The 16737-nt window shown below is 42.4% G+C and overlaps 1 protein-coding gene across 4 annotated transcripts in view; it reads left to right on the top strand.

Annotated features, from left to right (window-relative positions):
• LOC122548484 (regulator of microtubule dynamics protein 2) overlaps positions 1-16737 on the top strand; it is a 225766-nt gene that overhangs the window by 42946 nt on the left and 166083 nt on the right. For all 4 annotated transcript variants that reach the window (XM_043687200.1, XM_043687201.1, XM_043687202.1 and 1 more), the window contains exon 2: positions 10287-10485. In XM_043687200.1, coding sequence (XP_043543135.1) covers positions 10287-10485 — 199 coding nt within the window. The remainder of the gene's footprint in view (positions 1-10286; positions 10486-16737) is intronic.

The raw sequence follows: 16737 nt of genomic DNA, 5'->3' as shown, positions 1-16737 counted from the left end.
CTTGTCAGATTTGAATAAATCTGAAATGATTTACATCTAAATATTTTACATTTTATATGCACTTGACTCAAAAGTCAACTGAGATTGGAAGATTTGAGTTTTTGAACCTAGGTTTTCATATGTATTAGTGTTAGTGTTCCTTTTGAAATGAAAGCTGAATTAAAGAATGGAAATTTTTGAGTGAGCCACTCAATGGAAATGGCTATGTTCTATAAGTAAAAAGAGTCAAAGAATAAACAATAGGAAGGTGAATGCCCATATCATCATAATAAAATAGATAAATTAAACATAAATAAATATGAATCATCTAATGGCCATGACAAAGAGATGTCTAAAAGATGGTAAAAAGCTGTGAACAGAATATTCCACATTTTATGACACTTAATAAGGACTGGAAGCTAGGTAAAAGCATTCACCTTCCTATTGTTTATTCTTTGACTCTTTTATCTTATAGAACATAGCCATTTCCATTGAGTGGCTCACCCAAAGATTTCCATTCTTTAATTCAGCTTTCATTTCAAAAGGAACACTAACACTAATGCATATCAAAAACTCCAAATCTTCCAATCTCAGTTGACTTTTGAGTCAAGTGCATATAAAATGTCAAATATTTAGATGTAAATCATTTCAGATTTATTCAAATCTGACAAGTATAATCAGGATATAGCATCATAGGTACATTATAATAGAGTAAATAGTAAAATAATTTTATTTATCAGGCATGCTAATGGTACAGTAGAGAGAGAATAACCAAGAGTCATAGAGATGTACAGCACAGAAACAGAGCCTTCGGTCCAACCCGTCCATGCCTACCAGATATCCCAACCCAATCTAGTCCCACCTGCTAGCACCTGGCCCATATCCCTCCAAACCCTTCCTATTCATACTTTAGTTCTGGAAATCAGGATGCAGAATCAGCTTGGGTAGAAATCACCGTTCTTCAAAACTGAAAGTGGCAGAAAAATTGTGGCTTTTGTTGTCGGAGAGGAAGGAGAAGCGAGTGAAATATGGTGAGGGTGACCAGAGTAAAACACAAAAAGGAGTGCTAATTAAAAAAAGGAAAATATGGCAGGTGCTGGAAATCAGAAACAAGCAAAAAATGCTGAAGAAACTCAGCAGGTCTCGCAGCATCTGTGGAGAGAGAAACAGAGTTAACTTTCAAGTCCGTCCTGAAGACGTCATGTTGGATTGAAAACATTAACTCTGTTTCTCTCTCCACATATGCTACCAGACCTGCTCAATTGCTGTAGCATTTGTGTGTTTAAGGATTGCTAATGGTGGCTGAGTGGATCTTGTTTCTCTGTTTAATATCCATCACTTACACCTATTTTTCACCATTAACATTCCATTTGTTTTGGTATTTCCCAAGAAATAAGCGCTTATACAAGTATGTGCACCTACATAATACAGTTTTATCTGGACAACTTACCAAAAGACTGATGGTATCACAGAAGTTATAACATTTGAGAAGAATGGTAGAAAAATATAGAAATCAAGTCAGGACAGGCAATATCTGCAGACCATTCCATTGATGTGTGCAAAAAAAACCTACAAGAAACTATTTGATTTCCTAAGGAACGGCAAGAAGAAACCTGTTGTTATCAATGAGTAAGTCAAAAGCAGTATAGCATGTAGAAAGTGGTTTGACGAATGAATTGTTCAGGACAATAAAAAGAGATCTACACCATTGAAAGTTCACCTATATCCTGCAAAACATTTCACCACCCACCTCTGCACACTCTCTACTCTGTCTTATCACAGCACTGTTCCAGTGAACATTGTAGTTTTGAAGTATATCCAAAATTGAGTTCTACCAGGGCCACACAGCTTGTGGCCTCAGTGTGGACTACACTTGGAATCAAAGCAGCTTTATAAAGTACTAGCTTTATAAATTTATAAAGTAAACTTTATTAAGTATGGAATCAAGGAATTCTGGCAAAATTACATCAATGGAAATTAGGAGGAAACCTCCATTGATTGGAGTAATTTTTTTATTGATTCATGGGATGGAGGCTTTGCTGGCTGGGCCCAGAGTTGCCCATCAGAAGGTGGTGGTGAGCTGCCTTCCTGTGTGATATTAAAGAGTTAATTTGCTCTGCTGTCCTGCAAGAAATTGAGTGCCCCAAGGGCAGGGTAGGAGGTCTCTGTTCTACAGGTAGAAGGCTAATAAGCCTAAACAAGTATTATAGGTGTCAGCTTCCCTTCTCAAACAGATATATTGTATTGGATACTGTTGAGGGGGAAAGGCCTATTGAGGAGAAAGTGGCAACAGCCGAGGTTTTGGCACTGAAGTTGGCTCCTCTACACAGCAGACAAGGAAATAGACTGGAGAGCTTTGGTTACGCAAGACTCAGTTGTTAGGGAAGCTGACTGGCAGTTCTGTGGCAGCAAACCAAACTGTTGTACTGGAGTCAGGGATGTCTCAGAGTGACTGCAGGGCATTCTGAAAGGGGAGTTCTAGTACATGTAAGTATTAACAACATAGGTAAAACATGAAACAAGGTCCTGCAGCAGAAATGAAGACAGTTAGGTAGTACATTAAAGAGGAAGACTACTAAGGTTGAAATGTTAATTGGATTATTTCCAGTGCCACGTGCTGCTGAGTATAGGGAACATAGATCAGATGAACACATGGCTAAAGGGATGGGGAGTGAGAGAACGTTTAGATTTTTTTAATCATTTGGACAACCTCTGGGGCTGGTGTGACCTGTACAAGCTGGACAGATTGCATCTGAATGGAATTGAGTCCAATATCCTTGCTGGTAGGTTTTCTTGTGTCATTGGGAGGTTTTAAACTAATTTGGTAGGAGATGGGACACAGAGTAAAAGTAGGAGCAAGGTCCAGTCAGATCAAGAAGGAATGCCAGGACAGTCCAGTAGGTGGAGAAGACATGAGTAGGACAAGGTGCATGGGAGGTCCAGAAGATAAATTGTATTTATTGTAGTGCAAGAGTTTGATTGGCAAGGTGGATAAACTAATAGCATTGATTAGACATGGGAATATGGTATTTTTGCAATCATTGAGACACTGACAGCTCAATACTCCAGGGTGTAGAAGTTTCAGGTGTGATGATGGTAGAGGGATGTAAGAGAGGTGACTTGGATCCCATTTATCACCCCTGAGAAAAAGAACAGGAAACGACATCACCAACCCAAGGAAACCTAAACATATAAATAAAAAGCAGGCCATACACCAATGCTTCACTGGAGGCTCATGGATGATGTTACTTAGTATGGTTACAAAACATCTGAAAACGAACCTTCCAGCTCAGCGAGCAAACTTACATCCAGAACCTCAATCTACAAATCTCAGAACTCACTGTTCCTTTTTTCAAGGATACTGTGTCCTTGTTTTTTTTTTTCAGAGGGGTGATAAAACCCTCCCGGCTCCGAGGTGACTAGTTTGGTACAGAGATGAAAAAGCATGTTGAGAGGCCTTTTGTTTATACATGAACAGATGAGACTTCAGGCCAAAGTGGTCATGTTTTCAAAGTGACTTGTATAGTGAAAGGGGGATAGTCGGCTCTCTAGCTGAGCAGTTCAGTCCAGAACTAGTTAGGAGTTCAGTTGTGTGGAAACAGGCTGCGAATCTCTCTCTCTCTCTCTCTCCCTCTCTCTCTCTCTCTCTCTCTCTCTCTCTCTCCTTCTGCCCTTCTGCACTTCTAACTTCAACCTGTAAGGATTTGTTCCATTTTTACTTTTTTTTTAAAGGGGGTTTGCTTATTGGGACTCTTGTGTATATTCGGAACAGCATAATTAAGTCTAGTTTTGATAGACTGAGTTCTGTAGGTGTTCTTTATTCTGTTCTTTTGTTTTTCATTGTGTAATTTTGTGAATAAATTTTTGTCTGTTTTTAAAACCTGGTAGTCAACCTAGCTAACTTACTCCAGGTAATTTTCACTGTACGCTTACCGAAACAAATTGCAAAGTTATGGTCTGGCTTGCCTGCTTAAGAATGTTTCGAGTGGTCTGGGCTTGAGGATCTAGCAAGTACAGACTGGGAGCAGCTACTTGCAGAGAAGTTGGAAAGTGAGAACCTTTTAAAAATAGTGTAGTGAAAATTCAGGGTCAGCATGTTTCTCTAGAGTGAAGGACAAGGTCAGCATGTCTAGGAAACCTTAGTTGGGATGGTGATGTTCTAGAGCATGTTAAGATTAATAAAGAGGAGGTACTCTATGTTTTAGCCGATGTTTAAGGTGCATAAATCCTCGGGGCTTGTGAGACATACCCCAAGCTGCTATTAGATGCAATGGAGGAGATTGCTGGGGTCTTGGCAGAGATATTTAATACTTCACTTGGCACAGGTGAAGTACCAGATGACTGGAGGATAAATCATATTCTTTTGTTCAAGAAGGACAGTAGGGATCGGCCGTGTAATTTACAGACCAGTTAGTTTGACATCAGTGATAAGAAAGTTATTGGAAAAAAATTCTGAGGGACAGGATTAATCAACAGTTGGAGAGACTGGGATTGATCAGCAAGGTTCAGATTTGTTGGAGGGTGAGTCTGTCTATCCAATTGAGCTTTTGAAAAGGTGAAAAGATCTCTTGATGAGGGTAGTGCAGTTGATGTGTTTTACATGGACTTTAATAAGGGCTTTAATAAGATCCCACATGAAAGATTGGTTCAAAAAGTCAGAGTTTATGGAATCCAAGGCAAGTTGGCAAACTGGATTCAAAATTAGCTTGCGAATGGGAGTCAAACAGTGGTGATGGAGGGATTTTTTTGTGATTGGAAGGCTTGTGACCAGCAGTGTTCCACAGGGATCGGTGCTGGAGTCCTTGCTGTTTAGTTTGTACATTAATGACTTGGATGTGAATGTAGAAAGTATAATTAGTCAGGTTGCAGATGACACAAAAATTGGTGGTGTTGATGGTGAGGAGGATGGTCTCAGGTTATAGTCTGATATTGATCAGCTGGTAAATTGGGCAGCGCAATGGCCATTGGAATTTAATTTAATCTAATCTGACAAGTGCTATGTGACGCATTTTGGGAGACCTAATAAGGGAAGAATATACACAATGTATGCTAGGTCTCTAGGCAATACAGAGGCCCAAAGGGATTTTGGTGTACAAACGCAAACACCTCTGAAGGTGTCAGCACTAGGGTAGTGAAGAAAGCATAGGGAATGCTTGCCTTCATTAGCTGGGGCATAGAATATTGGAACAAAGAATTCTTGTCATAACTTGTATAAAACATTAGTCAGGCCACAGATGGGATACTGTGTGTTGTTCTGGTTGCCACACTATTGGAAGGATGTGATTGCATTGAAAAGGGAGCAGAGGAGATTCACCAGGATGTTGCCTGGGATGAAAAGTCTTAGTTATGAGGAAAGTCAAGATAGATGTGATTTTTTTTGATTTGAGTTATTATTATCATAGATACCTAAGTACCGTGAAAAATGTTTGTGCAGTACAAGCAGATTATAACATACAAGGACATGCAGAGCATAGGGTGATTAATAGAGCGAGGAATACAAAGTTACAGCTGTACAGAAGGTGTACAAAAGCAAGATCAGCATTAGATTTGAAATTTGAGAGATGCCTTACAACCTGATGATTTCTCCATACATCGCATGGATCGCATGGTGTCCTCTGATAAGTCAAGAGGTCGTGGGGTCTGCCTCCCAATGAACACCACCTCCTGGTTGCCTTGGTGAGGTTACTGCTCCCCGGGCCTAGAATACCTAACAATGAAATGCAATCTCTACTACCTGCCACGCCAGTTCGCCTCCACCATCCTGACAGTTGTTTTCATACCGCCCCAGGTGGAAGTGAAGAATGCTCTGGAATGAAATTTACACTGCTACAAATGCACTTAGGGCAGAATTCCCTGAGGCCTTATTCATCATAGCAGGTGACCTCAACCAGGCTAACTTCGAAGAATGCTACCAAAATGCCATCAACATATTTCCTGTCCCACCAGGGGGCCGGACATCCTTGATAGTTGCTACACAACCATCAAAGATGCCTACAGCGCCATACCCTGTCCACACTTTGGAAAATTAGATCACAACGCTGTGTTCCTCCTCTCAGCTTACAAGCACAAGTTGAAATATGATGATCCAGTGCAGAAAGTAGTATAGTGCTGGTCAGAGGCAGACGTTTCTGCAGCATTGCTTGGAATCAGTGGACCAGTCCATATTCAAGAATTCTGTGACCAACCTAGACGAGTATGCCACCACTGTCATGGACTTCAATAGCAAATGCGCAGAGGACTGCAAGCCAAAGAGGTCAATCCTTAAGTTAACCAACCAGAAACCATGGATGAACAAGGAAATCCATCATCTACCGATGACCAGGTATACAGTGTTCAAGTCAGACAGAATGGACCTGTGCAGGAAATCCAGATATGAACTCTGCAAGGGCATTAGAGATGCCAAGAGGCAATGGGGGATCAGCATGGACCTGCTTCTTTGGTCCAGCAGCTCCACAACTGTCTGACGACTTTTAGTGAATAGCCAGACCAACCAGAGAAAAGCTGAGCTGGGAGAACTGGCCGCTCCCCTTTCATTGTACAAGTTTTTTTTAACTTGAAAGCCTTTTTCTGAGGCAGTATCTGTTAGCTATAATCAAAATGGCCCTAAAACACATCCAAGCCAAGACTTTTCGGAACCTGCATTCTTATGAATTCCTGAAAAAAAGAACAAGGGCAACATGACCATGTTAAAGGGACAGCATTATCACACCACTCATGACTGTCGCCAGATTTCATCCAAACTCCATCCATAAGTCAGCTGACGACACCTTGGTTGTAGACTGGATATCAAACAGTGATGAGTCAGAATACAGAAAGGAGAGGGTTTGGTGTCATGGTGCAAGGATAAATGTCAGCAAAACTGAAGAGCTGACTATCAAATTCAGGAAGCAAGGAGGATGACTTGCCCCGATCTACATCAATGGAGCTGAGGTGGAGAGGGTCAAGAGCATCACGTGACCAATAAATCTGCTGTGGTTCTGTTCGCCGAGCTGGAAGTTTTTATTGCACACATTTCGTCCCCGTGTCGAGGAATGGGAGTTGGTTGTCCTTTTCTTCATCTCTCGTGAATCGGATTCCTGTGAGTGTGGAGTTGATAATCCGGTGTGTTTTCTCTATTTCCGTGTTTTTAATGATTACAAAGGTGTCATCAACGTATCTGACCCAGAGTTTGGGTTGAAAAGGACAACCAACTCCCATTCCTAGACGTGATGGTACAGAGAACACCAAACGGAGAATTCACCACATAGGTACACAGGAAAGCCACACACACAGACCAAGTTCTGAACTACGAAAGCAACCACCCCAATACACACAAACGAAGTTGCATCAAGACACTATTCAAAAGGGCCACAACACACTGCAGCACACCAGAACTGCAAAAAGAGGAAGAGGAACACCTATACAAGGTATTTGCCAAAAACAGATATCCTTGCAATTTCATCAACAAATGCCTAAGGGAAAGACAACGGAACGAGAACATGCCGCAACCCAAAGGACTAGCCACACTACCACACAGCAAGAACATCTCTGAAATGACAGCCAGACTACTGCGACCACTAGACTTATAACAGCACACAAACCAACAGCCACGTAATCTAATCTAATCTAATCTAACACTACCATTATAGGGCAAGCGAAACAGAGAACAGCCAGGGAATTCCTAGAAGCATGGCACTCATCCACAAACTCCATCAACAAACACATCGACCTGGACCCAATATACCGGCCACTACAGCGGACAGCTGAAACTGACAACCGGAAGCGGCAGGGACAGGCCACTATAAATGCCGGAGGAAACACCACAGAAGCGCTTCACAGGAGGCTCCCAAGCACTGAGGATGTCACCTAGACAGGGGACGAAACGTTTGCAACAAAAACTTCCAGCTCGGCGAACAGAACCACAGCAACGAGCACCCGAGCTACAAATCTTCTCACAAACTTTGAACCAATAAATCTGTCTTGGACCACCCACATTGTTGCAACAGTCAAGAAGGTAAAACAACACCTCTTCTTCCTCAGAAGGCTAAGGAAATTCATCATGTCCATAAGGACCCTCACCAAATTTTATAGATGCATCATGGCTTGGTATGGCAACTGCTCTGCCCAGGACTGTAGGAAACTATAGAAAGTTGTGAACACAGCACAGAGCATCACACAAGCCAACCTCCCCATCATCTACACTTTTTGTTGCTTCAGAAAGGCAATCAACATTACCAAAGACCCCTTCCACTCCAGTTATAATCTGTTGCAACCTCTTCTGTTAGGCAGAAGATAAAAAAGCTTAAACACGTGCACCAACAGGTACAAGAATAGCTTCTTCCCTGCTACTATTAGACTGCTGAAGCAGGAAACCTACCACGATGACCCAACCCTGAGGAGGTCTAGCCAGCCCAGGCCCGGACTCCAAACCCCCTGGCGACCCAACCTGACCCGACTCACTTACGTTACAGAGCAGCAGATTTGCACCACCCAACACCGGGGACCGACCAGAAGCAGGAAACCTACCAGGAAATGTGGAAAATGTGCTGGTCTGTGATTGAAACAACATGGTTTCAAGTCTTCTCAGCATTCTCCTGGCAAACGTCCAAGCCTTTGAAAATAAAATGGATAAACTTAGAATTAGATTGACCTTCCAGACAGAACCAAGGGACTCCTGTATGCTCTGTTTTACAATGACAACCACCTGATGAAGGAGTGGCACTCTGAAAGCTAGTGCTTCCAATTAAACCTGTTGAACTATAACCTGGTGTTGTGTGATTTTTAACTCTGTTTTACGAAGACATGGCTCACTCCTGCTACACCTGACTGTGCCTATCAACAAGAAGGATTGCTGGGTTTGTTTTCCTTGGAGGAGAAAGTGAGGTCTGCAGATGCTGGAGATCAGAGCTGAAAATGTGTTGCTGGAACAGCGCAGCAGGTCAGGCAGCATCCAGGGAACAGGAGAATCGATGTTTCGGGCATAAGCCCTTCCTCAGGAATGAGGAAAGTGTGTCCAGCAGGCTAAGATAAAAGGTAGGGAGGAGGGACTTGGGGGAGGGGTGTTGGAAATGCGATAGGTGGCCCCAAGTCCCTCCTCCCTACCTTTTATCTTAGCCTGCTGGACACACTTTCCTCATTCCTGAGGAAGGGCTTATGCCCGAAACGTCGATTCTCCTGTTCCCTGGATGCTGCCTGACCTGCTGCGCTGTTCCAGCAACATATTTTCAGCTTTGTTTTCCTTGGAGCAGAGGAGGCTGAGGGAGGTTTCTGATTGAGGTATATAAAATTATGGGAGGCACAGACAGAGTGGATTGTGAGAATCTTTTCTTCATGGCAGACATGACCAGAGGGCATAACATTACAGTGAGGAATTAGGGGTTTAAAGGAGATCTGAGGGGGAAAAACTCCCCCAGAGGTGGAAATACGGAGTGTGCTGCCAGATGAGTAATTAAAATGTCAGGCATTGTAGAGCTCCTAAATGGAATTAGTATTGTTTGGTGTTCGTTGGTCAGCATAGATGTGATGCTGTATTCTATGCAAGTATAATTTTCGCTTATCTATGGTCTTAACGGGAAAATAAAAGAAAACTTATTTCCGAAGTAGAAAGTGAGTACAATGCATGCCACCTTTGCTGTTTTTAAAAATCGCTCTTTAGGAAATAATAACATCAGAACTTCTGGTATAAACAAAAGCAAAGAGCAGTCCTCTGGTGTATTCTCAACCAATCTCATGCAATATAAATTGTTATTCCTAGAGAAATATGAAGCACTTTGAAGAACTCCCAACTGGTTAAACATACTACTAGATCTTTGATGCACACCTGACCATGCATACTAGATATGTGTTGAGTATCTCATCTGAAAGATGAGACCAAGATATAACACTCTTCCAACACTATTGGTGTATTCATGTTTTATCTGCATTTGTATTGGAGCTTATCCTGATTTTCACAAATGTGCTGTACCTTGTTCCAACCGAGATCCTAATTCTTAAGAGTGAAGCTTGAATTGTTATAAAATGTCATTTGACATTGTTTGTGTTACACATTTCAGACTGTTCGTTCTTGTGAAATAATCAAGTTTTTTTTAAAAACTCATTTGCTAGTTTCTGCAGTATAAAAGGTTTAAAAGGAATTTGTGTGAAAATAGTCCTGCTGCTAAACCTAAGAATCATTTAAAGGTCTTGTTCTTAGTATTCCAACATGAATAATTCTGACACTACACATTCTGCAGTCACATTTCGATTTATCATGTAAACCTGTGCAAGTTCAGAAATTAGAACCTGTTGCATACACATTCTAGTGAACCTGTAAACTCTTACATTTGCAGCTATATCACAGCACATACAGATACAGAAGAAGAATCTGAAGAGGAAAAGGTGATATGTTCAACATTTGGATCTCCACTACAAGAAGACAGCCAGGCCAGGGAATTTAATGTCCTCATCCAGAAAGCAGATAACCTACATGATAATCCAGAACTGGATAAGGAAGAAGGATTCCAATTACTGTTAGGAAAAAAAGACCAGGTAGGTGCGAACTGTTATATATCTTCAGATATATTTTTTGCAAATATCATGTACTTTGAGTAAGATCTAATTCTAGGCAAATGTACAATTTAAGGTTAACTAAATATGAACTATGATTATACATAAAACTATTAAATGGAAAACAACGGGAGTGAAGTCGTAACTTTATAGCAAAGATTATGCTTTCAGATAATCATTGCAGTTGAGTAATACACTTATATGAAACATTTCAAACATTTTGACATGATTGGGGAGTGTTTAATTTAGATATGTGTGAGGTGATGCATTTTGGAAAGGCAAATCAGAGCATGGCTTATACACTTAGTGGTAAGGTCCTGGGGAGTGTTGCTGAACAAAGAGACCTTGGAGTGCAGGTTCATAGTTCCTGGACAGTGGAGTCACAGGTAGACAGGATAGTGAAGAAGGCATTTGGTATGCTTTCCGTTATTGATCAGTACACTAAGTATAGGAGATGGGAGATCTTGTTGCAGCTGTACAGGACATTGGTTAGTCCACTTTTGGAATACTAAAAGCAATTCTGGTCTTGCTGCTATAGGAAGGATATTGTGAAACTTGAAAGGTGAAAACAATGACTGCAGATGCTGGAAACCAGATTCCAGAATAGAGTGGTGCTGAAAAGGCACAGCATTTCAGGCAGCATTCGAGGAGCAGGAAAATCGACGTTTCGGGCAAAAGCCCTTCATCAGGAATACAGGCAGAGTGCCTGAAGAGTGGAGAGATAAATAAGTGGAGGGTGGGGATGTAGAGAAAATAGCATAGAATACAATAGGTAAGTGGGGATGGGGATGACGGTGATCGGTCAGGGAGGAGGGTAGGGGAAGGTAGCAAAAAGTACAGTGGGTGAATGGGGGTGGAATGAAGGTGATAGGTCAGAGAGGAGGGTGGAGTAGATAGGTGGAATGAAAGATAGGCAGGTAGGACAGGTCATGGGGAGGGTGCTGAGCTGGAAGTTTGGAACTGGGGTGAGGTGGGGAAGGGGAAATGAGGAAACTGGTGAAGTCCACATTGATGTCCTGGGTTGAAGTGTTCTGAGGCGGAAGATGAGGCGTTCTTCCTCCAGGCATCAGGTGGTGAGAGAGCGGCGGTGAAGGAGGCCCAGGACCTCCATGACCTCGGCAGAGTGGGAGGGGGATTTGAAATGTTGGGCCACAGGGCGGTGTGGTTGATTGGTGCAGGTGTCTCGGAGATGTTCCCTAAAGCGCTCTGCTAGGAGGCGCCCAGTCTCCCCAATGTAGAGGAGACCGAATCGGGAGTAACGGCTACAATATTGGTGGGTGTGCAGGTAAAACTTTGATGGATGTGGAAGACTCCTTTGGGGCCTTGGATGGAGGTGAGGGAGGAGGTGTGGGCGCGGGATTTGCAATTCCTGCGGTGGCAGAGGAAGGTGCCAGGACGGAAGGGTGGGTTGTTGAGGGGGTGTGGACCTGACCAGGTGGTCATGGAGGGAACGGTCTTTGCGGAAGGCGGAAAGGGGTGGGGAGGTAAATATAAGCCTGGTGGTGGGGTCCGTTTGGAGGTGGCGGAAATGTCGTCGGATGATTTGGTTTATGTGAAGGTTGGTAGGGTGGAAGGTGAGCACCGGGGGGTTCTGTCGTGTAATCCAGGTAGCTGTGGGAGTTGGTGGGTTTGTAAAAAAAAAAAATGTCAGTGTCAAGTCGGTCGTCACTAATGGAGATGGAGACATCCAGGAAGGGAAGGGAGGTGTCAGAGATGGTCCAGGTAAATTTAAGGTCAGAGTGGAATGTGTTGGTGGAGTTGATGAATTGCTCAACCTCCTCGCGGGAGCACGAGGTGTCACCAATGCAGTCATCAATGTAGCAAAGGAAGAGGTGGGGAATGGTATGGAAGATGGACTGTTCTATGTAGCCAACAAAGCAACAGGCATAGCTGGGGCCCATACGGGTGCCCATGGCTACCCCTTTGGTCTGGAGGAAGTGGGAGGATTCGAAAGAGAAATTGTTAAGGGTGAGGACCAGTTCGGCCAAACGAATGAGAGTGTCAGTGGAAGGGTACTGTAGGGGATGTCGGGAGAGAAAGAAATGGAGGGCTTGGAGGCCCTGGTCATGGCGGATGGAGGTATAGAGGGATTGGATATCCATGGTGAAGAAGAGGCATTGGGATGAGGAAACAGTAGTCTTGGAGGAGGTGGAGAGCATGGGTGGTGTCTTGAACGTATGTGGGGAGTTCCTGGACTAGGGTGAATAGGACAGCGTCGAGGTAGGTAGAGATGAGTTCAGTGGGGCAGGAGCTGGCTGAGACAATGGATCGGCCAGGGTGGTCATGCTTGTGGTTCTTGGGAAGGAGGTAGAACCGGGCAGTGCGGGGTTCCCGGACTATGATGTTGGAAGCTGTGGATGGGAGATCTCCGGAGGTGAAGAAGTTCTGTATGGTCTGGGAGATGATGGTTTGGTGACGGGGGGGGGTTGGGGTCATGGTCGAGGGGGCGGAAACTTGAAAGGGTTTAGAAAAGATTCACAAGGATGTTGGGGGTTGGACAGGTTGTATTATAGGGAGAGGCTAAATAGGTTGGGGCTATTTTCCCTAGAGTGCTAGAGGGTCAGGGATGACCTTATAAAGATGTATAAAATCATGAGGGACATGGATAGGGTGAATAGCCAAGGTTTGTTCCCTCGGGGTGAGGAGTCCAGAAGTAGAGGGCATAGGTTTAAGATGAGAGGGGAAAGATATGAAAGGGGCCCAAGGGTCAACTTTTTCATACAGAGTGTGGTGCATTTATCGATTGAGCTGCCAGAGGAAGTGGTGGAGACTGGTATAATTACAATATTTAAAAGTCATCTGGATAGGTATATGAATAGGAAGGATTTAGAGGGATAAATGCGAAATGCTAGCAAATGGGAGTACATTAATGTGGAATATTTGGTCCATGGATGAATGAGTGTTTCCACGTTGAAAACCTCTATGACTCTACAATTCATATGAAAATTGTTTGCATTTAAATTGTTAAATGTTAGTTGTTAGATGTTATAAATCCAGAAATGCACCTCAAACAATCTCACTCTCTCAATGTCCAGCTGGTATGCATCCATTGTCTGATCAAACAGATGAATGCCTGCTATCCTGTAAGCTGTCCTCATAGTTTTGCTCTGCAGCAGTTCACTACACCATTAGCATGGAACCATATGAAAAAAAACGGAAGTTAACTACTAAATGATGAGAACTATCCACTGACCCTCAGGTGCATGACACCAATACACAGAGCACACTTGTGGTGTCATGTGTATAATAGCAGCCATGATGCTGCACAGTGTGTCATAGAGTAGACCATTGACGTGTAAGCAAAGTTCTGTTGCCTGAGCGCACACTTTAAGGTCTCTCTGAAGGACTCTTAGGTGAGTGTAGGGTATCATGTGGATTACTGTTTCTCTGTACACCTTCACCATTATGAGAACATTTTTCTTATCATACAATATTTGATGAGTAGATGAGGAATGGGTTGGAGATCCTGAAGAAAATGGCAGGATCAATTAGCACAGTCGCTCTTTTGACTGGCTGCCCTGCAACTCATCTCACCATGCCACCAATTCCTCACTCACCAACTTTCTTCTGATACTGACCATCTTGCATACATTTGTCCATAGTGCTCAAATAAAAACCACCATGAAAATAACATTTCTTAAAAAAAATCCAATTATCCAGCCAAAAGTCATCAAACCTTGGAGCCTGTCTTCTGTATATCTTGGCTTCTCTTAGTGTCCCTAAACAGTGCTCGCCCACTGACTGCAACACTAGAAGAGGCTGCAGGACGGCTTTACGTAGTTCTGAACTTAGAAAGTTAGTCTTTGGACTGTATCACCTTTAAAGTAGTTGTACAGACTGGTTAGTTGACAAGTACTGGAAGGGCAGCGACAGAATGTTGAAATTGGTAGTACAAATGTTATTTCTTTTGAGAGAGAGATGCTAGCATAATATTGGAATGCCATGATCCTGCAAATTTTATAGTATACTAGTATCTGTGTCATTATGGGCAGAATAGTCTGTGTCAGACTATTTATGGGCAGCAAGCGTGAATTCAGTCTGGTTTCCTCACAGCACATAGACATAGAATAACAATATAATGTAAAAGCTGTTATGATTTACATGGGTAACATGCTGGAAATCGAATTCAGCTATTGCCAGAGTTGTCATAACAGCAAAAGATTTTTTGTAAACTACGCAAACACACACACACACACACACACACACACACACACACACACACACACACACACACACACACACGCCGACCCTCTCTCATATGCTCACACACACACTCCCACACTCTCTCTCACCCTCTCACACTTATACCTCTTTACACTCATGCTCACACATCTACCTGTACACACATTGTCTCACAGGCACTCATAATCCCTGCCCCGCCCCACACACACATACACATATAAATTTGTGGGGTGAATTTGTACTTACAAAATTACATTTTATTTTGCTCACAAACTCGATGAATCCGTGTGAGATTCTGTAAATCTGTTTTTTAGATTAGATTCAGTCTGACCATTGTGGTACAGACAGTCTCTCACAGAGCAGCTCACACCTTAAATGCATTGTGGGCCAACATGACACCAATTGTTAAAGTTGACTTGAGAATATAACTTTTAAAAAAGTTTTGCGATTTACATATGGAAGAACTGAAACCAACATGGTCATTCTAAAAGATGAGAGACTTAACAAATAACCTTTTTCAATATATAATTTCAGTTACATCACACTGTACACTTTTGCTATAAATTCTGTGTTTTACGATCTTATACTCCACAACCACCCTGATGAAGGAGCAGCTCTCTGAAAGCTAGTGCTATTTCTCATTTCAGTCCATAGATCTTTTTTGAAAATCACAAAATAAAAAGGCATAGTCTGTACAAAGGAAGAATTCTAGCAGGATGCAGTAATAGATTGGTTGCGAGACATGCGTACAAATCATTGAAGATGAATCAGCAAGTTGAGAAAGTGGAATAAAAGACGTGTAGAATGTTGGACATTATATAAAAAAAGAAGCATAGAATACAAAAGTAATAAAGTTGTGATCAACGTTTATGAAGTAATGCTTTAACCTCAACTGAAGTATAGCGTTCAATTCTGGCTACTAACCTTTAGGAAGCTGATGATAATGGCTTAGAAGTGATGCAGGAAAGATGAGAAGAATTGATTCAAGAATAGGAGAATCCAAAGTTCATTAGATAAACTGGGGTTGTTCTCCTTTAAAAATGGAAGATTCAGAGGAGATTTGACTGTCTAAATGCCAAAAGGTTTTGAACATATCAAAGTAGGTGGGGAGAAGCTGTTTTTGTTGATGGAAGAGTTTAGAACCAGATTTACAGTTATAGCAAAAAACCTAAAGATGACATGAAGAAAAACGTTTTTAAACATTTCGTGATTAAAAGTTGGAATATACTACCTGTGAATATTCCTCCACCACAGTTGTAGCTGTTGCAAGGGAATTGGACATACGCCTGCCAAGAAAAGAATTGCTCACTGAAGGGCAGGCGGTTGGATTAATTAAATTGCCCTTGCCAAGAACTGGCATAGACCAAAAGGGCAAAACTGGCTACTTTGATACTACAGTCAGTTCTGCTATAACACCGTTTCTTCAATGAGAATTGGCTATAACACAATTGAAGAATTTAAACAGTTATTTGTAGAATGCAAACTTTGCTTACCTGTATTGGCTATAAAATGGATTCCAGTCCCATTGGTTTAAATGGTACTGCTATTGCGCAATTTTCTTATTATGTGACATTGCACAGGAATGGAACTATCACATTCTATCAAAGCAGACTGTATTATGGCTCTGTCCTTCTTGATTGTGACTTCACGCTGTCTGACAGACCTGCCTTTGGACCAAGCATTTCTACCTGCACTTCCATCATCCTTTCCCTTTGTGCCATCTCATCAAGATCCACATGTGAGTCCTGTAGAGTTGAAACTTTCTGCGATTCCTAATCTCCACAGAAGTGTACATGCACTACTCTTTTGCCCTGCCCTGCCTTGTCCTGTCCTGATTGCAGACTGTTGATCTCTAGTGTCTCACCAAGTGCAGATTCTGCTAGTCTCCCAAGTGTGTGAAGAGTCTGCAGTGACCATATTCTTTTTCCTCATCAATGTCTACCCCTTATAATTTTCTTCTTTTTCTACCACTGCCTTGCTAGATGGTAATCCTATAGTATTTTCAAGGAGGAAGGTCCTAGAGTAGGGTTGTGGTGAGGAGAGGTAGGGAGC

Source organism: Chiloscyllium plagiosum, chromosome 3 (genome assembly GCF_004010195.1).
Source record: "Chiloscyllium plagiosum isolate BGI_BamShark_2017 chromosome 3, ASM401019v2, whole genome shotgun sequence".
NCBI lineage: Eukaryota > Metazoa > Chordata > Chondrichthyes > Orectolobiformes > Hemiscylliidae > Chiloscyllium > Chiloscyllium plagiosum.
This window is presented reverse-complemented; position numbering and strand designations above follow the sequence as displayed.